Genomic DNA, 23,075 nt, shown 5'->3' on the forward strand with positions numbered 1-23,075 from the left:
TTTTTTCTTTCTAACTTTTCCTCTAACTTGTGGGACTGTTGCTCATAGGTACCCACGCTGTATGCATCTTCCACTTTCTTTACTAGATTGGAAGCCTTAGTAACGACTTTTGGTGGGATTGCAACCTTCTCATCAGATCTAGCCTCTGCTCGGTTGGGTTTAGGAGTAGGTTCCCTATGATCCCTTCTTTGATGCATGATCATAGTGAACATATCCTCCTCCCTTCTCTGGAACGCTAGGAATTCGCTCATTAGTACACTAGAATTGTCAATTGGTGCGAAATGAATGGAGTAGGGCAATTGATTACCCATAATAGGTCTTGACTTCGAACTGTGTGACGTGACCATGATCAAGGATTAAGGAACCTTCCAAAATATTCCCACAGATGGCGCCAACTATTGTTGTCGAAAATCAAACAACTTTCGTGAATCATCATTTGATCGTGACCACTTGAAAAGAAACAATCACAATAGCTTGGAGGGTCCGGGGTGTACTCTAGGGGATCACTCCGATGTCTAAGTAAGAGACTAATGAGAATTAAATATGAGTGAGATGTTTACCTCCTCTCGAAATCCCTTTTTTATAGTGGTAGAGGTTAACCCTCCATCAATTTGGTATAAATGGGCACATTATTGTGCTTGTGGAGGTTATAAAAGTTTTATGAGTATTTATGTGGAAGTTTTAAGTGTGGTTTTGTAACCATTTCCTCTCATGAATAAACATATTGAATTTTGCATGTCGATTAACCAGAGGTGTTAATGATGGTTTCGTAACCATTCTTCCTTATGAGTGAGGATATTTTTGGGTATATCAGATATCATCATAACAAAAAAAATATGTTTTTATTTTAATTTTTTTAAAAAAAATATGAAAAAATTACTATTAAATCATAAAAATATGTAATAATTATAATACTACAAAATTTTTATTAGGTGTAATTTTCATAAAAAAAATTAGTGACTAAACACTTCTAAAATATAGTTCAATATTTTTAAATTCAAGGAACTTATTAAACATAGTGTTAAAAAATATATGAAATGAAATTTTAAAATTTATTCTTTATAAATTAAAAGTATAAAATGGGATGTTAGTTCTTCTATATGTAAAATATGAATGCTAAATGAAAAAACAAAACTCAAATTTATATTAATTAGTTGACCTTGAGACAATTCACCTTAGTTTTTTTTTTTATTCAAGTTGTTATGTTTTTAAATAAGGTATTAAACCAAACCCGAAAAGCGGTCACAAATCGACCAACTATCGAATATAAATCAATTTTTTAAACTATATTTTATTTATTAGAGATATATTTAATCATTTAATTTTTATGAAATATATAAAGCAAATATTTTTGTAACAATATAATTATTTTTAAGTATTTTTTTTCAAAATTATTTGTATTACTTATTTTTCATAATTTTTAATTTATTTAAAATAATATTTTAATTATATTGTCATGCTTATATCAACTGATTGAATAGAATCAACGACTAAGTGTTTGATTCAATTATGGGTTTAATTTTCAAAATATATTGCAATTAACTAATCAACTTTTTCCAACTTAATTTGTTAAACTAATATTATTTTCTTAATTGATCTTATCAAAGGGGATGGAAGGATAAAATTATTATTTTATTAAAGATAAAATTTAATTGCTTTTTCTAATCTTAATAATTAACTAATGATGAATTGAGAAAATGTTCATTTTATTAATAAAATTAATAATTTTTAAAAATTTAAGAAGTGAAAGTGTTATTTTTATTTTTATTTTTTATTTTTTTTGATTATATAGGAACTCCAGCCACCAAAGAACCCTTCGAATCTACTGATGTGGTACCAAACCTACGGATTAGCGTCCTCCGCCCTCAGATCTCGCTGATCAGGGCAAAGTTCGAAATATAGATATGACTTCTATGCATAAATTAGACATTCGATCAATCTGATTTTCGGGACATATTTTCATTACCATCTATGGTCTCATAGGTTTGGTGCATTAGGCCCGAAGTGAAAGTGTTATTTTTTGAGAAGTGATGGGTTGCTAGATTTTGCCCTTGTATCTAAATTTTAATCAAAGCCAACGATTATCGGCTACAAATTCCCGGGCCGGGCGACCACAAACACTGTAGCTCTGGCGATGGATAAGAAAAGTTCCAGAGGAAGAATTGCTTTTCGTTTTTGTTTGGGGAAAAAGAATGGTACCCTGCAGTGCAAGCTCAATTTCGTTTACTCTTAATACGACGTCTTTATATGCCAACGGCTACAATGACAAAATTGATGAGAGGACTAGAGCCGCTGGCAGTGGCTGTGCCAGAGCGGCGGCGAGGACGTTGTCCGCAGTCGCGGCGGCGCTGATGTTTTCCGCGGCTGGCGCTGTCGAGGCACCCCCGCCATCGGAGACACTGTCGAATATTCCGCAGACTTTGTCGGGCAAATGCGCATCGGTGGGAGAGGATTGCAATAAACGTCGTGTCCAACGACCCAAGTCTAGGAAAGCCGAGTCCTGCACCATAAAGTGTGTCGCCACTTGCATCCGCGGCGGTGACGGTTCCCCCGGCGAAGGCCCTCTTAATGTCAGAAGGTAACAATTTCCCCACCTTCCTCCATTTCAACTACATTTCTACTGTAAATCCCGGCGAGCAGTCGTAATAGCATGCCCAATTTATAATATGCATATGAATTAATAAAGATTTTGATGTATTATCCATTACTAAATGGTGTGGTAGCCTCCCCGAGTAGACGACCTTTTCGAAGTGAAGGACCAAGCGAAGGGGAGTTTAATGAAAACAAATTTGGCAACATATTTTGTAGGAAAAGACTGCTGTTGGCTCCAATTAATGGCACGTAAAAGTTTCTTTGCAACAGACAGTCAGATTACTCGATCTCTCATTTGGAGTTGGTATTGGTTAAGGAATACAATGCAGGAGGAGATGCTTTGGATGCTGAAATCTAGGGTTAAATGGGTTATATTGTGGGGACAAAAGTGCCAAATATTTTCATGGAATGACAGTCTGCTGAAGGAAGAGAAACAGAGTGGAGCGCCTAAGTCTCAGTATTCGAGACTAAACTTTGAATCCTGAGATTATAGAATTGGAGGTGCTACAATCACTTCCGCTCCTTTTTTTATTTTTCACTGCTAAACAAATTCAATTTCTTTTTCCTCAGGTTGATGTTTATCCATGCTTTGGCAGTGAATCTGAAGCAAACTTGTGAGTAGGGTGGGCACAAGGGGAGACATCTAGCAAGCACTCAAATCCATGGGATTTTATAAAGCTTCTAGGCTAGATGGTTTTTACACTATCTTCTTAAAGCGCTTCTAGAGCATTGTTGGTGATGATATTGTTTGTTTAGCAATTGAGATTTTACCAATTGTTCTTGCCCTAGAGAATTAGTGGACACACTGCCAGTTCTTATTCCCAAAGATCCTATCCCTGTGGCGCTACATAAATTTCACCCTGTCTGCTTCTGCAACTTGGTGTACCAGATTTCATTGCTGTTTCTTGTTCAGTTGGATGTGCCCCCTACTGGATAATGTTATTGGGCCCCTACAAGCTAGCTTCATCCTGAGACGGAATTCAACTCTTGCAAACGATCCAGAGATCTAAGAGCACAATAAATGCCATGGCTATCAAAGTTGATTTCTTGAAACCTTTGGCTGTTTCTCCGGATTTCTTTGAGGGGAGTCTGGTTTCCTCTAGCTTGTGTCCAACTTATCGTGGTTCTTTCATGCAGTCCTCACCTTCAATCCTTTGGAGTTGCGTGAAGCTTGAGCATTTCAAACCTCAAAGGGGTCTGATGCAGGGAGATTCCCTATTGCCATGTCTTTTTGTGTTATGCATTTATTTATTTATTTTTTGATCAGTAAATGATAAAATATATTGATCAAATGGATATGTACACAGTACTCTGGGCATACCCAGGAGAGAGAGGCCAAAGCTTCCAATCAAAGAACATAAACAAGCTACTTTCAAATACAATCAACCTGGCCATACCCAGGGGCACAAAGGCCAAACAAGCTAGACTAGCCGAAACTACCAAACAAGGACCAAAAACAAGCAACAACCATACAACCAAAAACCTGGGCATACCCAGGTTATGCATTCTTGATCTTTGAAAAGGTTGCTAATGCACACCCAATAAAAAGCCTTCAATTAATGAGCCTCCATGTTCTCACTTGCTATTTCCAAATGATGCAATGTTGTTCTTAAAGGTCACTCTTTCGCAAGAAAGAGTTATAAGATCCACTTCTTGATGAGTTTTGTAACTAATTGTGTGTGTTGGTCAATGGTAATAGAATTTAGTTCTAAGAGGATATTTGGGTAGGTGAGACTTCTTTGGGATACTATCTGGGGCCGCATTTGTTTAGGCTTTCTTCTGTTCATAATGCAACATTTTCAGCATTCTGTCTTTCAGAGGAAGGGGGGGGGGGGAGGGTTTCTTGGGATTCCCTTTACTTTAGGAGTCTCGTGAAAGAGAGGTTGATGCGCTTACCTCTGTATTGGGTGCCAGGATTCTTTTTTTCCTACTTTGAGGGGGATGTAAGGCTGTGGGATGGGGATTCTTAGGGTATTGTCTTCAAAGTATTTTCTTAATCATCTATTAAAATCTTCAAATCCCTGCTTGTTCTGCCTGAATAAAGCTGTTTAAAAAGCAAAGGTTCTTTCAACATATTGGCTTTCATTGGGACTCTTGTTCTTAATAGTACTAACATGAATGAAGTGCTACAAAAAAAGGTGGCCTCATAAAGTTCTTAGTCCCGACATTTATGTGCTGTGTTATGAGGCAAGTACCTGCAGAAGTTTTTGTTTCTCTTGTAATGGTGAGGATTGGGTAGCTCAGCAGAATGTGTATGATTTTTTTGTTGGCAAATTTTTGGGGTTTTGAGAAGAGATGATTTTTTTGAGTTGCGGTTTATTTGCTTGGGTTCTTTGGCTCGAAAGGAATGCAAGGATCTTCAAAGATCAGAAGACTTCTCTGCGTTTGCTTGGGAGAAAGTTTTTTTTGTGCTTCTTCTTAGGCACATTCTTTTGTGGGTTTTTGGGGATTGTCACTGGTTGATATTCAAAGGGATGGAAGGCAGCACTACTACAAATTTTTTATTTTTTATTTTTTACTGTTAATGGAAGATATCTTCCTCTTTTTCTTGTAATTATTATTATTATTATTATTATTATTATTATTATTATTATTATTTAACGAAGATCATTATGTAAAAAATGAAAAAGGGAAAACTAAAAACTTCACCATTACAAGAAAATAAATAACGTGATGTGGTTGACCATTCATCAATATCTAACAAGAAATTTGAGTTTGATACCAAGTCTCAAATCTCCTTCCAAATCTTCTCATCCATTAACAAGTATTAGATTTTTAGCCCTTAAGGGCCCATTTCATTTGCAGCGTAAAAAATATTTCTACGGAATGACATTTCTGGGAATATTATTCTTGGAATAGGATGCTTGCCTTATAGATATATTTTTGTTGGGTTCGTATTTTAAGATTCCTAGGAATGTACACAGGATTCCCATGTCAATGTATGGTTCAACATGGGAATCCTGGCAGTTGGTAGGTATTTAAGATGACCATTGTACTCTTAACATATGTATAACTAATATATGAAGAACAGTTATTTTTCAATACAAAAACCTACTGAAAATACATAATTAAATCTATATCTTAAAATTTTCAACAATTATAAATATGAAACATTTAATACTTAATAATCAATTAACCGAAATAATTGAGGGTAATATAGTGTCTAAATATTAGCTATTATATTTAATTTGTATAAAACAACAATTATATTACATTTATTTAGTCAATACAAGTGTCAATTATTAATGTAGTTAATATTAAATTGTTATAAAACAACAATGATATTATATTTATTTGGTAAATTACAAACGTCAATTATTAACTAACATAAATAATTAAATATTAACACTTTTAAATTGACATTTCTAATATTGTCTAGCTACAAAATTAATTAAAATTTTCTTATTAATATTTGTAATTTACATTTTAAATATTTTCTAATTAAAAAATTAGCTAGTATTTATATTAATTAATATTCTTAATTGCCATTTTATTATTTTCTAATTAAAAATTAATTAAAAATTTAAATTATTTTCTAATTAAATTTTTAATTAAAAAATGACGAATAATATTTTTAATTAACGTTTTATAGTTATTTCCAATTTAAAAAAAAAATAATATTTATAATAATATAAAATTTTTACTGTTTTTTATTAATAATTTGTTATTTTAAATATAATAATAAAGTGTGGTTATATTATATTACAAGACAATGTTGTTCTAAAAGCCAAAATATTGAGGGCAATTTGGTCCAAAAAAATAAGAATCCCATGGAAATAGGATTCTTAAGAAACTTACCCATTGGGGGACGTGGAAATACTTTCTTTCCTAGGAATGTGAGCATTCTCGCCGTGTCAGTTTCCCATGCTCAGATGAACGTGGGAATGAGATGCCATGGGCATCACATTCCTAGGAATCTTGAAAGAGGCCACTTACAAACGCCCCCTAAATACTTAAAAAATGTTCTTGACAATGCTGCATGTGAGCCTGATTGATATTTGTTAATAAGACTGATAGCATAACTGACATTAGGTCTAGTACATAGTATAGAGTGTATGAGATTTCCTACTAGCAATGCATGTGGTCTATTTCTCATGAAATCCCTTGCCCGTTATGTCAAAGGAGTCATGTATTTTGGAAGGTCAATTCCATGTTTGAAGGGTTATAAACCTCTCTTGGAAGGCCAAGGTTCCCCCTAAAATAAAGGCTTTCAATTGGTTGTGCTTAATAAGATAAATACTAATAACTTGTTGCAAATTAGGAGAACTATGAAGGCTCTCTCTCTTGATGTATGTGTGGTCTTATTACAAGAACTCTGAGACGGCTTCTCACCTTCTTTTGCAACATGAATTTGCTTGGAGAATATGGAATATGCTTTTTGGCATTATGGGAGAAAGCTGAGTTTGCCCTCTCTCAGTGGAAGACTTTTTAGAAATATCCTTTGCAGGATTTGGTAGAAGAAAGGATAGGGCAACTTTAGGGAAGTGTGGCTTTTTCTCAGTATTATGGGGTTTATGGATGTTGTGTAATACTTGGATATTTTCTGGGAAAACAATAAACTAGGTGCTGGTTTGGGAAAAAATTAAGTACTTGGCCTCTCTCTGGTGTGTTGGTTATGTATTTTTTTAAGAGGCAAGATTTAGGAGTTTCAAAGAGATTGGAGGAACAAGTTGACTTGATAATCTCTCTTTTTCTGGAATATTTTTTTATGCTTTTTGTTTAATCTTGGAGTGTCTCAGTTTGTCTCGGGAGATATCTCATTCTCCCTCTTGTAAGTTCTTTTTCTATTAATGATATCTTCTTTTTTTATCCAAAAAAAATATAGAAAAAGAAGAAAAATCCTCTCTTGGAATCCTGCATGTTGAACTGTTTCAATACTTAGTCTATGCACATGGATTGCGATAGTTTCAACATCTTTGTTGATCTACCTTTATAGACCAACTCCAAAGAAGTATGATTATCTATTTGAGTTGTCATGTGTATATTTTGATATGGCAGCTTTACACTAGTCAACGCCAGCACTTTTGTTAGAAGTCAATTGGACCATTTTGGTAGCTCAATTCACTAATAAAACAAATATATCATGTTGTCACATGAGGTGAGAGGTATGTACTTAAACGTCATGGGAGATCAATGCCATGTTTTGAACCTTAGGATAAGTATGTGTCTTTTTGACAAACCTCAAGTTAGGGCATTGTAAATTAATGAGTTCAAGAATGTAACTAGGTTTTTTAATATGTTTAGTGTACAAGCGAAACTTGAGATACTTGAGTGAGCCTGTAATTGAGGTAGAACTGTCAGTTGTTCCTGACTAATTGTAAAAATCCTGGTTCACAAGATGATCAACACAGAAGTCGCTTCCCTTGCAACATTTTATATCCAAAATTCACAGTCCCTATTTAAAGGAGCCATGTCTGCTGGGAAAACACTGTAAGGGTGCATATAACAAAGACCACACTTACCCAGGTTAACAGCCTCTATAATATGTTAGATTCCTGAGCAATTATTTTGTATCTCAGGTCCCAAGCAATAGCCAAACCGATTGGTCTTACATTTGAATATATGATTTTTTTTATTATATAATGTTTTGGTTGTCCTCTTCTTTTTAAGTTATTAAAATCTCTTGCTCTCACCTACTCACCCACTGCCAAGTTTAGTTCTGACACTCAGAAAGGGAGGATTTTTTTCCTGGTTCACTGGGTATGGACTAGGTCATGGGAGAGCCAATCTGATGTCATCCCATTCATTCCTAAAATTAAAAACCAAGACATTTAACAAGAAATTCCAAAATAAATTATAAAAAAAAGCATAGAAAAGGGAAAAAAAGGCTTATATCCATTATCTTTTAACTTATTGTTCATGAATGCCTATGAATAAGTAATTGATGCCTCTCATATTGGAATAAAGCATTGTCAAAACATGATTAATAATAAGTTGATGGGTTTAGCTTATTATTAATCCAAAGGAAATTACCAAATAGAGATGCACACCATTGATAGTGCTGTCTTTAGTAGTTTAGTTGTATAAATGTTCCTTTGCCATTCTAATTTTTTTTCCTTTTCTTTGCAGACCTCTAGTGGTTTTCAAGCAGGGTTTTCGGAGTCGTCAATACTGGTAAACCTTTTGCATTAATGCATGACATTTCATGTAATTATTCCTTTTTGACTTAAAAAAATAATAATTTGGACATGTGTATTTTGAATTGCAACTGCTAAGCTCCATTTCTAATACCTGATAATAATATTGCCTTTTATAAATTGGAGACTGAAAGTTTGGAAGAGATCGACAGAAGTACGCTCTTCCAGAATAGTTATGAATAAAGGATAAAGGTGAAGTGAGCAGTAAGTGCTGTAGCAATAATTCCTAGCTTGCCAAAGTAGCTAGTAAATGTGATTGAATGGACAAAAAATTTAAATTGTAGCACTCAATGTACAAGGCCCTCACACAGATTCAGGAAGAACATGGTTGAATTTTAGTTTGAAAACGAGGAAAACACAAAATAATTGTTCATTACAATTAAAAATGCCTTGATAAGACAAAAGATAAAGATGTTTATCTGAATATGACACCTAAATGAGGAGTATGTTGTAATTTAAAAAGCTTGGAGCTTATCCTTCCTATATAATTTAAAAAGCTTGGAGCTTATCCTTCCCATAGTTGGCAATGTTGATGGGATGAAATGTATGAAACAATTGTGGATGTAGATGAGGTATGATGGCCTGAAAATGCCAAAAAAATACAATGTAATATTGTTAGGTCAGAATTAATTGTGTTTTTGGTATAGTAGATATGGCAATGGTATGGTTAGACCTATTCAAACTTTTGATTTGGAGGTCCCATGCAAAGAAATGCACTGGAGTTCGGCTTATAATTGTTTAATTTGTATTTATTTATATTATCTTTTGGGGTATTTTAAACTATGGAGTCAGGGATTTTGGTTTTGAGGTTCAGTCATGATTTTTTTTTTTTTATTTCCTATAAATCACCATGGTGTGCTCCTCTTTGCATCCTTCCCTTACCCCCTTTTTCTCTTGGCCGAAAAACACCAAGTGGTTTCATAGCCAATGGATATTCTTTTCTTTTCCATTTATGGCTTACCCCTCCCCATTATGTCTTGCATGCCGTTTAATTCCCTTCTTTTACTCTTAACACCAAATCATTGAGTCATGATTTAAATGATCAATGCCGAACTCTCACAATTGTTATGAACCCAATTTGTATCCATCCTCGTAGAGGTTAAGTTTCATTAAAAAATTGATTTTCTTCTTCATTAAGCATTGACTCATTTAATGCCTTAGCACAACAGCTCGACTACCTCATTCAAACAAAAAAAAAATCTCACAACAAATATTTTTCTTTGGAACTTGATCTTCATCATCATCATCTCTGCATTTACCACCCAATCTGTCAACACCACTGCATTTGTCTAATGCAACTACCTTGCTTGGTGCCACACCAGTATTCGACCTTATTCTACTAAACATCCCAGTGCTAACAAATTCAGGCATTACTACTGTACCGGTTGCCCCAACTGCCAAGCTTCCCTGCTGTGTCCTTCGATACTGCTGCCAATCCTCCCTTTTCATCTCTGCTCATTTGTTCTTGATGCTAAACAGTCAGCTGTTGACCTACGGCATTCTAGATGTTGTTGGCTTCATCTGCTTTCTTACCAGAGCCAGGAGACTTGCTGCTCCACCTACCTTGGTAAAGGTGCTCGGACAAACCATAGCTCCATTGCTTCCTCTTTTTCTTCAAAGAGGAAGGCAGGCCTTTTTGAGGCCTAGTATCGCTCGATCAAGACCAACCCAACCCAAATCTATCTGAACAGGTCTAAACGGGGTTAAACCAGGTTTATTATTCTTCTTTTGATTTCATCTTCCTTTAAATTTCTCATTTTCATGCCCAAAAAAAAAAAAAAAAAGGAAAAAGATCTAGTCCAACAAAAGTAAAAAAAAAAAAAAAAGCAAATGTAAAAACAGTGATTAAAAAAAATGCTGAGTTACTTTTGTAGGTTAAATCATTATTTAACTGGGTATGACATATGGAAGATTTCATTGACCAAATTAAGACGTGTTGCAAATATTATTCTCTCAGATCCTTAGGAAAACTTCACCTAGCTCTTTGTTTATTACGAAGGCAGTACATTGTTGTCTCTATTGTCATATTTGCGCCTGAAAGTCATCGGCCTAATTTTTAGACAATTATATTAGATCTTCTAGATTTTCATGGGCATGGTCCTCCTAACAAGTTTAAAGATGGGATTTACTCTTTAGAGAATTATTTTTGTTGGTATCACCTTATTAAAACTTGTAAAGTTTTCTCTAGCCAAGTCTAGATTCAAGGAACTGCCACATTTGGTGGATCAGATGGTAGGCTTCCAGAGACAATTTTATGGAGTTATTTATACATTAGATAAGATGAAGTGGGCCATGAAAGATAAATTTGTTCCTCCTACCCAATTTGTACCTCCTAAATGCCAAGTGTGTGTCCATCTTTAGCTATTTAGTGTGAAGCAGGAGGTTACGAGATTGTCTTTGACTACACAAACATATTTTGTTAGTTAGCCACCCAAGTTGACATGCAATGGAAGGAAAATGTTATGCTTGCCTTGTATTGAGAAAGGTTGAAGCTAGTGTTTGCCTTTAAGTCTTGTAGCATATCATTTCAGTGTGGTTGGAGATGCAATTTAGGTTGACACACAAGTTAAAGAGAACATGTAGTGTCATCTACCCTGGGCTTCTCCATGGTTTGAGAGGCCTTCTGTGTGTAAGAAGCTTGGTTATCACGTAGGACAAATGTGTTTTGTCTCCTCCTTTTAAAGTTCTAAATACTTGCAGTAAGGGTCCTAAGGTTTAGACATAAGTTTGTTGTTTGTTCCTGACCATTAGTCATGGTACCACTTATTGTCCTACTCATGTCATGGATTTGATTAAAAAAATATGAAAGTAAGACCAATGTTGTTAGTGAGGATGAAGATACTATTTCTGATATTGCTTGTTTAGTTCAACATTGTTATGTTTTCTTAAAATTGATAGCAACTAGGATGTTGTTCTATAAAAAGCAATTATAATTATCCACAACCTTTTGGTGAAGTTCCCTGCTAGCCAAGGTGTCAGGGAAGTCAAAAGAGATCAGGTAGCAACTAGCTGGAGGCTACTTTGGTAGAATAAGAGGAATTTTGTAGTAGCTCATGTGGACACCATCAATACCATGGTTGATAAGTTGCTGGAGGTTAGCTTTATTAGGGAGATCTGATACTCAGTGGCTGAAAAAAGTAGTTCTAGTGAAAAAAGCTAATGAGCATTGGAGAACTTGCACAGAGTTTACAGATCCCATTTGCGCTTGCCCTAAAGACAGTTTCTTTACCTTAGATTTATCAAATGTAGACTCCACCTGTCATGAGTTGCTTAGTTTCATGGATATCTTCTTTGGGTATGACTAGATTTGATTGCATCCTCAAGGTTTGAAGAAGATGACCTTCGCAACCTAGATGAGTCTTCATTTTTATCAGGTCAGCCTTTTGGATTTATGAATACCAGCACCACTTAGAATCTTGAAGAATAAGCTCTAATGAAATATGGAGGCGTGTGTGAGTACATATCAGAGAAAAGTAAGAGGCTCTTTGATCATGTGATTTATCTAGAGGAGACCTGTGAGGTATTGAGGAAATACCACTTGAGGTTAAACCCCAACAATTGTGACTTAGGAGTTTTCTATAACAAGTTCTTGGGTTGATGGTGACTAGTAGGGGGATTGAGACTAACATAGAAAAAAATTCAAGCTTTCTTGAACAAGATATCACCCTGAGCAAAGTTGGAAGTACATAATTCAGTTAGGAAAATATTAGAAGATGTAGCAGAACTTGACAAGTTTGTTTCCACCTCAATTGGAAGGTGCTTACCTGTTTTCATGGTTCTTCAAGGCTCAAAAGTGTTTGCCTCGGGGGGAGAACATGAGAAACCTTTTCGAGAGCAAAGAGTGCCTCAATTCACCACCTTTGTTAACAAAGATGTGGTCTGCGGAAGACTAGTTCTTATCTTGTGACAGAAGAAGCTTGTGTTTAGAGACTAGCCTACCCACTACACCAGAAAAATCTCTGAGGGGCTAAGCAGAACTATCCTTGGCCAAAGAATGTGACATCTGCCCTCATTACGGCTACAAGAAATCTATGTCCCTACTTCCAGGCTCATTGAATAGTAGACTTTACCAGCCAACCCCCCAAATGAATGTTAGAGAACTCTGATGTGTCCAAAGACTCCAAACACTCTTTAAGTTGGAGATAGGAGAGTTTGATGTCAAATATCAACCTTACATGACTATCAAAGTGTAGGTATTAACTAGTTCTATTGTTGACGTATGTCCCCTGGCGGACATCATATTGCAGGTTAGTTGGCGCACAAGCATGAAGAAGAGTTGTGGTGGACCTTTTAATAGATGGGTCATCCAGTACTAACAGGAACGGAATTGGACTAATCCTCACCTCTCAAGGACCATAGGTAAATGCCCTTCAATAAGAATTTTGACAACGAATAGCAGGACAGAACATCAAGTCCCAATAGTCAGGAAGCAATTAGCAACAAAAGAAGAAGTGTGTCAGGTGAAAGCATGCATTGATCCCTCGCTGGTAGTGGGGAGCTTTAGGGGGTAATTTGAAGTCCACAAGGCTTGAATGCCAAATACTAGAAAGTCAAAAATTTGTTAAGGCTTTCTAAGGGTTTGAAATATAAAAAGTTTATAGAATAGACAACCAGAAGGCAAACACTCTCTAAGTTGGCATTCTTAGTTTTGATTGGGGGCAGTCTGTATTGAAAGGGTATCCCAGCTGGCATATGATGATAACCAATTGAACTGTGTAGATCATGAACCTTGTTGGATGGATCTAATTTTAGAGTTCCTAAAGAATGTGATCTTACCAATATATCTAGTGGAAGTAACAAAACTAAGAGAGAAATCAACTTGGTTGGTGTTCTATCATTAATGGTAAGCCCTACAGGAGGTCATTTACCCTTCTGTACTTGTTGTGGTATCAACCAGAAGCACCCTATGTGCTGCAGGAGATGCTTGAATCTATGGCAGCCGCTAAGGAAGTAGATCATCGGCGCATAAGGTTCTCAGTGAGGTATATCAGCGGTCAGCAAGTGTTGATACAAAATTCTACTAGGTTGAGTTGATTGCATTGCAAGATCCTTCTAACCCTTTTTGGTTGACCTGCTAAACAAAAGCAGTCAGAGGATACTCTAGCAACAGTCCTCCGATGCTTGATTAAGAATTAGATGGCAGAAAAGTGTGCAAGGCGTACCTGGTTCAGGAAAATCTTTCTGCAGTTAATCTCATGTTTCCATAGTATCTGGTTTAGAATCACAGGCTATTAGTTGCTAGACCACAAAGAAGGGTGCAATTCTTCAAGAATTAAACTTTTTCCATTTGCTGGCTATCATAAAAAGCAAAATTTATGATTACCTTGCTGGAGCGATGGATTTACTTCATTAACTTCCTATACTATGGTCACAGGCATGGTCTTAAATTTCCATGAAATTGTCAAAACTTTCATCGAAATTTCCACTTTTCACCATCCTCGAAATCGAAATGGTAGTCAATTTCCGACTTGCAAAAAATTTTTGTCAAATTTTCTCCGAATCATCCAAAATTTATTGAAATCTCAAAATTTCAGCGAAATTTTAATAAAAAATTGAACTTAAAATTTCCCAACTAGAAATTTCTCTCTTAAATGGTCTTATTTTTTTTATAAAGGAACTAAAGATATTGGCAGGAAGGATATGGATGATAGCTTTCATATTTTCAAAGTTGTATGGAAAGTTAAAGTTATATACTAGCTACAACATTTTACTTTGTCAAATATATTTGAATTATTGGTGTTTGTATAATAAATAATATTTAACTAATTTATGGAATTCATTTACTTTTATTAAATATGTTTAATAAATTACTATATTACATTATTGCACCTTATATGTTGCATTCATGTCATTGATGTATTTCATTTATAATATTTTAGTTCTAAATCTTGCCTTATTTTGTGTATTGACAATTTCTAGAGTTTGATAAAAGAGTCCCGTGTTTTACTAGTAATTTCCATCATTTTTAAAAATTGAAATTGACATTGATATCAAAATTTCCATAAAAATTTCGTATTTTTGTAGCCTTAAAGTTTTAGTTGAAATCAATATTTAAGACTTTGGTCATAGGTAGGAAGCAACTCTTGGTAGTTGTTATTGGCTATTTCACAAATTGGGTAGAGATTGGTGTTGGCTAGTGTTATTAAGAAGAGCACTAACTCATTTTCTAAAAGTCTGTTGATCTGAAGACCCCTAGGGATCAAGGGGCATGCATAGGCTAAGCACATGAGAGTCCTAAAAGAACCCTTGACGTTTTTAATGGATGTTTAGAATTGAGCCACAGGATTGACGGTGCTAGAAAATTCAAGCTCAACAAATTGACAATGCTTGAAAATTGAAGCACAGCACTACCTACTGTATACTAGTTTGCTATTGTAGATGTGCTAAAAGGAAGGACTGGCTTCACGCAGATTTCTTATTCATATAAAAAATAATCTAAGCTATAGGAAGAGTCTGATTGCTCTATGGAATCATGAGACAGAATGAACTTCATCTGCTGAGCAATTAAAGTAGGAGCTCGCAAATTTAAGGAATGGGGCTAATTATTAGCAAAGGAAATAAAATGCATACCTAGTTGATTGAGGAATGGAGGTTTCTCAAGGATTCTCAAGGAAGATAAGAAATTAGATTGAAGATGAAAGAACAGTAGTGTTGGAGAAAGGCGTCAATGGCATTAAAAGTAGCTTTAGAGCAGAAAAGTGGAAAACTGACCTTAAAAGATTATCTAAAATTTATGGTTCAAATTGAAGATGAATGATAGTCTAGGCACTGGGGACCAACATAAGTAGGTTTAGTCATGAGTTTGCGGGGCAAATGTAAGGGAAATTGTCAGGCCAATCAATGCGACCTGGAAGAATGGCCGACAAACTAACGGTGTGACAAGAGATGTCGCATGTGAGGATGAACAAATTGAAGTTGGTCGACTTGCTTTATATAAGTTGGCTATTTATATTATTATATTCTGGGCAAGGACTTTGATTTTCTCATGTTAGGGGCAACCTGATCATCATGCTCTCTCTCTGAGAGATCATTTTATTCCTTTTTTCTAGGCTGTTTGTGGCATTTATTTGCTATTAATTTTTTCTTTCAATAATTTGTTTTGGTTGGCAAATTATTTTCTTGAGATTGGGAGAACATCACTTATCACGTTACCTCTTAACCTGAGAGGATCCAAACTGCTAGATATACTGCTATTAAAAAAAATCTATAATTTAAATACCTTGTACCAATTACTAGTAAATAATGTGTTTCTCCCCAAATGACCAAATAACCAAAGCATTCTATGTATTTCCTTGTACTAAATACCTCTCGTTACCTTCAAAATGAGGATTTATTTTTAAATGTAATATGATGACCAGTTTCTTTACTGTTTTAAGTATATTCATGTATATTTTTTTTATAGAGCATGGACTTGTCAAGCATCTATGGTAAGTGGCAAGTGAATGTGTTTCTCACATTTTGATTTAATAAACGACATTCATTACTTCGTGAATGCAGTTCCTAAAAGCAATAATAGTTGTTTGAAACCCAAGGATAACCAAGTACATAAATAGAACTATACAAATACAAAAATAACTTGGGCATACTATTCTAAAAATAGGGAAACAAAGTATTTGAGCTATTAGTGCTAGCATACCATATTTAGCAAATCAATTGTCAACTGATATGGGTTTAAATAAGTAAAATATGCAGTATGTATGTATGATCTTTATTTGTAGTCATGTATTTTCATATAGTTTAGTAAAATTTATCTAGCTTTCCTTTTTATGAATTTTTGCAGCTTAGTGGAATGCTCTGACATTTGCAACTTGATTGGCGATGGTGATGATGGACCTTAAATTGTATTTTATTTATAATTTTTAAATTATAGAATGTTCATCCACCTATGGATTTTCAAATGACTTAATAACACATTCCCAATGTGTAGTGATTTTATTCAAGGCAAGGTTGGTCTTCCTATGATTTTGGTGAAGTCCTAATTGAATCCTTAAGGTTTAAGTTTTAAGTTTTAACTATTTCTCTATTACAAAAATTATTGGTTTGACATTTTCATGGCAGAATATTTTTGTTTGGCAATTGGTAGATTTGATCTTGGAAACAGGGGTTGATGAATGTGCTAAAAGTTTATTTTTGGGTTGTGGCAATTTTCAAATTGAACTGTGGAGAAGCTATGTTTGACATTAAAACTAGAAAAGCGGAGATCTTATTGGTAACCAGAACATGAAATTGGAAATTTCGGAAGAAGTGTTTTGCTATACATGGAAAGTATTGTGATTTTCATTATTTAATAATATATGGATGTATTTGTGCAGTTGGTTTGTGAAATTATTAAAGAAAGTGATGAAACAATGGGATTAAGAAAAATCTTCTTCTTATGATTGCCTCTGTTCTGACAACTGGTGTAACTTTTTTGTGTTTTGATAATATTTGTGCAGCTGCTTTTTGCATGAACAAAAAGCATGGTTTTGTATAGCTGGATTAGAATGGATTTCTAGAAGCTGAAGATGCAATTAGTAGGTGCCTGCCTGAGTGAAAGTGATATGACTGTGGTGTTAAGAGGAGTTTGGGGAACATTGGTACGGGTGGGGTAGATTGGGAGTTCCACCAATGCATACCTCTCTCTTGGGGTCATAGGAGCTAGAGTTGTTTGGGTGGAGCAGAGCTTTATTCCACTAGTTGAATGTTGTTAAGAAATGGTGAGGATTTGTGGGGCTCATTGATTTTGCGGTTCTAAATGAAACGGCAAAGAAAAGGTTAGCAATGGAGAGAGTTGGGGTTAAGGAAATTTGCTTGCTTATGGAAAGTAAAGTTTGGATGATGAAACTTGATTTTGGATGAGAGTTTTGGACAAATCATTCTTGAAATTAGAGTTATTTTAACTTTGATGGGTAGCACATTAAAGAAACGGTTCGCCTTTTGTTTGTGTAACTTCTACTTTGTATTTGCCACTAAAGGTTAGCAATGGAGAGAGTTGGGGTTGCACAGTGGCCGCTATGTTTAACTCACTCCTAATATGCATTTTGCGTGCATAGAAGTGAAACATGGTTAGGAAGAAGCCTGCAGGCCATGCGTCACGGATTGCCAATTTAAACTTAATTAACGGGCCGCGTAGCACTCGTCGAGGTTCTCCCTTGACAGATTCAGCCAATAACTACACGTTCAATCCGGCTATCATGAACACTCCAGAGGTTTTTGAAAGCCATTCATAGTCACCAAATATCAGTCTGTAAAAAGGGGAGGTTAGAGTCTTTTATGCTAAGATATAATAGATATTTTTGTTTTATAAAAAGGCTTGTCACATGAAAACTTGACCAAGTGTATTTTTACATAGTTTTTGGTACTTTAGCTATTCTATGAAATTTTGAGATGCTTTTGAGATGTGCATACTCATGGCCTGTATAAGAGTGTTATTATCTTCAAGGTCAAAATATCTTGGAACCATTTTTTATTTTTTTCAAATAACTTGTTTATGCTTGTATAGGGATGATCTCAAGTTGATAGAATTCTAAGCAGAGCTCCAAATCTGGGTGAGTTTGGACAAAAAATGGGAGCATAGTTTTAAAATTCAATTAGGTGACTAACCCGACAAGCCATTAGTTGGGTGGCTTGGCCTGATTGACAGGGTAAAGGTTGAATCAGTGATGTCATAATAATAACATTAATGATTATAATGATGGATAATGATGCAAAATAGTCACTAGCATGATCATTATCATTGTTATTATTATTATTATTAACAAACAAGTTGAAATTTTATTACTTTTTTTTTTGAAATTTTTTTTTTCTAAAATATTCTTTAAAATTATTATTATTAGTATTACTAGCTGTGGACATGCATGATGCACGTGCTTCTTGACTTTAATAAATAAATTAACAAGTAAATAATATTTTAAATAATAATAAATAAATACAGTGTAGTAAAATAAATCAATAAATAGTATTGGATAAACATAATAGTATATTAACATATGAAGTTAATAGAAAGTTGTTAATTTAAAGAAAAATATTATTTTAAAAGGTACGTAGTTATGGGTGACTATGGGGTATTTTTGGAATTTTATGGGTAGTTATAACATTGTAGGGACATTTTGCGTATTAGAGAGAGAGATATATATAGAGGTATATTATCTATATATAGAATTAGCCCTTACCTAATGCATATAATGACAGTTGGTCTAATGGTGAGTATGCTCTTTATCTAACTCAAGGTTTAGGTTTCAATTCTCACTAGTAGTGATCATGCTTTCTAGCATTTTTTTTGGGTGTAAGGTCGAGTTGACCCTGCTTCCCAGCTTTAACCCTCGAGTGGGGTTGGTTTGTACATGTTCTTGTCATTTTTGGGTTTCAAGCCTCATCGAAACAAAACTAGTGACCAAGTTGGTTGAACCTGATCAAACTAGTTGGTCTGATCCAAGTTTCAAAACCATGCATTAGTGTAGTATGTGCTATTGGCTTAGGGGGTTGATCCATCTCCAAAAGCACTAAGAGCCATTTTTAGCTCAAGGTCAAATGGCTCCAAGAAGGTAGTTGGTTGAGTTTTGTTTTTACTTAAGAGTTATATTGTGCCACTTATACATGTTCGTTCTATTTCTGAGGATCTTTCTTGAAGTATGTGTGCTTGACATAAGTTTGAAAACCTCAAAATGAACCCCATACAAGCATGCTTTTAGGTTTATATACAACTTACACAGACTCCCTAAATATAGGTCCTTTTAATACGGCCTAATGTCCTAATAGGGTTTTCTTCACTAAGGTATGACTAGTTGTACATTGAGTTGAGTAGTGTGATAGAAATAATATCAAAGTGTGGTTTAGGGAGAGGTCTAATCTAGGCATTAAAAAGGGATTATAACACAAAATTGTGTTATACAAGCATGCTGTGCTTTGATTTTTTTGGACAAAGTCTAGGTCAACTTGTTTTGTGAAATGATTTGAAGTATTGGATTATCTTTATATTTGAATGAATTTAGTCATAATTTAGAAAAGATCCTTTCAGGCTTTAAGTGGAAAAAACCTTTGGAGTGGGTTGTCTTGTTGGATAATTGATGACTGTGGAGTATTTGACTAATGTTATTAACTATTATAAGAGAAATATGATAAAAGAACTTTTTGAGTGACGATTCAATGTATGTGTGATTAGCTTTTGGAAGGTATTGGTTTGGTGATGTAAGAAGTATGCACATATTTTTCTTTGATGAAAATGATTTAAGAAATATATGAAACATGAACTATTTTATCATGTGAGTATGCTAGTTTGATTTTTCTAATATGGATAATTGAAATATGATATGAAATATTGAATGACAAGCAAAGAAGCATGTACAATTGATGAATGATCAAAATAGGATGTGCCACTTGGATGATTGGCATATTGAGCACACTTGAAATTAATTTTTTCCCGAAATGCTAAAAGAGCATGTCTCCTAGATGATTATAAACTATATTACCCCATCTTGTGCCATATCGCTAGATAAATCTAACTCCATAGCCTTGCCAGTGCCTTTTATGTTGACTTGATTAGGGTCGATTTACTTATGTAATTTATGTTAGAAATAGTGTCACCAAAGAACCATATTTAGAATAACCAAAGGAGCCAAATATACTATTGAGTTAGATGGAGACATGACGATTTACACAAAATTGAGCGAAAAAATGGATTTTATATGGAATTAAGAGGATTAATCCATTGACCTATCTAGGAAAAACCAATCATGACATAGGTAAGAAATGGTTAGAGAAAATAAAGAAGTTGCTCAAGTCGGCAAATATTTTTGTTGATTATGTGACGCCCCAAGCCTATCAAGTGGGACCCGAATGCCACGTGTTTCATTTACCTGTATCTAATACTATAACATCAATTACGCAGGGGAAAAATAAACTTATATCCTTTATAACACACCAGAGTTCTATATATATATATATATCCCAAAAAAAAGTATTCTCCAACATCCAGTATTCACAAATATACAACTTAGAAATCATAAATAAAATACAATGCAAAAATATATCCAAAGTTATACCCTCTCTCTCTCTCTCTCTCTCTCTCTCTCTCTCTCTCTCTCTCTCTCTCTTTTTAAACTGCAGGCTAGCTCCGAGCTAACTGAGCTCGATCACGTGGAGGTCTTGAAAAAGAAATTCATATTGTGTGAGACATATATCAGTAAGACAGAATAGATTAATACCAGTGTGTGGCTATTATGAGATTTGTGTACAAAATATAACCATCATTTACAAATTAATCCACAATTATGAAATCATTCTTTGTCTCTACTCACACACATATAGCGTATTTTATTAATGAGAGTTTCCCAAGGATTGGGGTGATTGCCTGTCCATACAAGTAGTACCCCTCTGTTTTGATACCTTATGCAACCGAGTATGACTACAACTGATGCTCATCAGGGCACTTACCTTACTCAGTAAGCCCTCAAGTGAATAGTTTGTCCTATATTCACACACATTCACACAATTATTTATCAGTGAAGGTTTCCGATGATAGGGAAGATTACCCGCCCATACAAGTAGCTTCCCTCTGCACTAATACGTTATGTAGTCTGGTATGACTACATCTAATACCTATCAAGGCACTCACCTTTCTCAGCAAGCTCTCGGGCGGAGAGTTTACCTCGCCCTAAATACATATAATACTATAATATATAATATATTTATTCTTTACTCTATATCTATTATCTCCGTAATATTCATCTCTTCATGATCTCAGTTATCACATTTTTTAGTATTTCAAATCACATAATCTCATTTCACATTTCTCATCTTCTGTCTTCATATACTCAATATTCACAGATATTTCACATACACTGTTATATAATATTCACTGGTTAAATCAAAAATTATGCATTTAGAATTCATTGCTTGATGGATAAACACTGTCATGCTTTCCCCCATGATGGGTTGTGCGATCCGTTAGTTGGACTTAACCCTGGTTAGCCCACCAGAGTTAAATCAATAACAACCTCTTCAGTTTGTAAGTCAAATTGGTTGTTCCCATACTTGTCTAGACTCCAAGGGGACTCTACCCTTCTCAGCACAATCGACCATCTTGTTTCCATACTTTCTCTAAGATGTGTAAGTGCACTAATTCTTCAAAAGTCACGCGCAATAGTATTGTGCCTACTATGGTCCACCGAAGTTCTCAAACCATAACTTGCAATTTAACATTTACATTTAGTTATGTTTTAAACAATCACACACAATATATATTCTCAACGCATCTCAGTATTTCCAACATCTCATAAATATATATCATAATTCAATAAAGTATATTCACTTTACTCATGCCACACGATTTGAATAATACGCATAATTATATCAACTGAAATAATAAGCCAACCCATGTTCATCATCTATTTTATTGAAAATACACGTTATATTATCTTCACAATTTATCCAGAAAGTCCATTACTTTAACCATTCCATTTTTGAAAAGAATAACTAATAACACAACCCTAAGCTCAAAAATCTCAATTTAAACGATTGACTTTCAATACTTGCAGGATAATCATATAAATACACAAATAATTTTCATTTTAATCGATGAAATTTACAAAACTACTGGCTTAATCTATTCTCCTTACCTAGTTTCCTGAACTACGCCTGCAAGGATCTTGAAATTATACCTGCATTGCTCACCCGAACCCTGAATTCATGAACCCTAGTTTATCAATACCACCCCAAATAAAATACCATTCATTTCCACATTTCTTATGTCGCGACGTCCCGGACCCCGCCAGAGACCACTTTGGCTAATGGGTGCGGTTGCGAACTGGGAAAAATGTGATGTGTATTTTGAAAAAAAGATTTTTTCGTAGAAAAATAATGTGTGATGGAGTCGCCACTAACCTTTTGGAGTGCGGTTAGAACACTTAATTGTTACCCCGTTAGGGGTAGAATTGGTTTGCGTCATCAAAGTCGGGCTCGGGAGTACAGTTATGCGAGGAGCAGGTATTAGCACCCTTACATGCCCATTCTTACGAACGGTACCATGTTAATAAAAAAGTATCCCAAAACAAAATTAATAAGCATTTCAAAATTACTCCCTTTCAAAAATCAAAAGGATGAAAATACCATATAGGTGTTTCCTCATAACTGGGGCAATCCGATACTCGGAATTGTTCATGCCCTTTGTTGCAATCCTTGGGACGAAAAATCAAGAAAATAAGATACAAAATACGCTCCCTAGGTTTTGAAAATTGTAGGTTTTTCTAAGTATGAAAATAATATTCCGGAAGGTTTTTGGACTTAGTTTGGGATGAAAATAATTTTTTGGGCCTAACAAACATTTTTGTGATTTTTCCTTAAGTGTGAACATTTTTTTTTTTTGTGATT

At 34.7% G+C, this 23,075-nt stretch overlaps 1 protein-coding gene across 1 annotated transcript; it reads left to right on the plus strand.

Moving 5' to 3' along the window:
* Positions 1-2,006: 2,006 nt before the first annotated feature.
* On the plus strand, positions 2,007-16,761 carry LOC131157790 (uncharacterized). The gene is made up of 3 exons (XM_058112180.1): positions 2,007-2,578; positions 8,662-8,706; positions 16,510-16,761. The coding sequence occupies exons 1-3, from the start codon at positions 2,193-2,195 to the stop codon at positions 16,565-16,567; spliced, it is 489 nt and encodes a 162-aa protein (XP_057968163.1). The 5' UTR covers positions 2,007-2,192; the 3' UTR covers positions 16,568-16,761.
* The last annotated feature ends 6,314 nt before the right edge of the window (positions 16,762-23,075 follow it).

This window comes from Malania oleifera, chromosome 6 (genome assembly GCF_029873635.1).
Source record: "Malania oleifera isolate guangnan ecotype guangnan chromosome 6, ASM2987363v1, whole genome shotgun sequence".
Lineage (NCBI taxonomy): Eukaryota > Viridiplantae > Streptophyta > Magnoliopsida > Santalales > Ximeniaceae > Malania > Malania oleifera.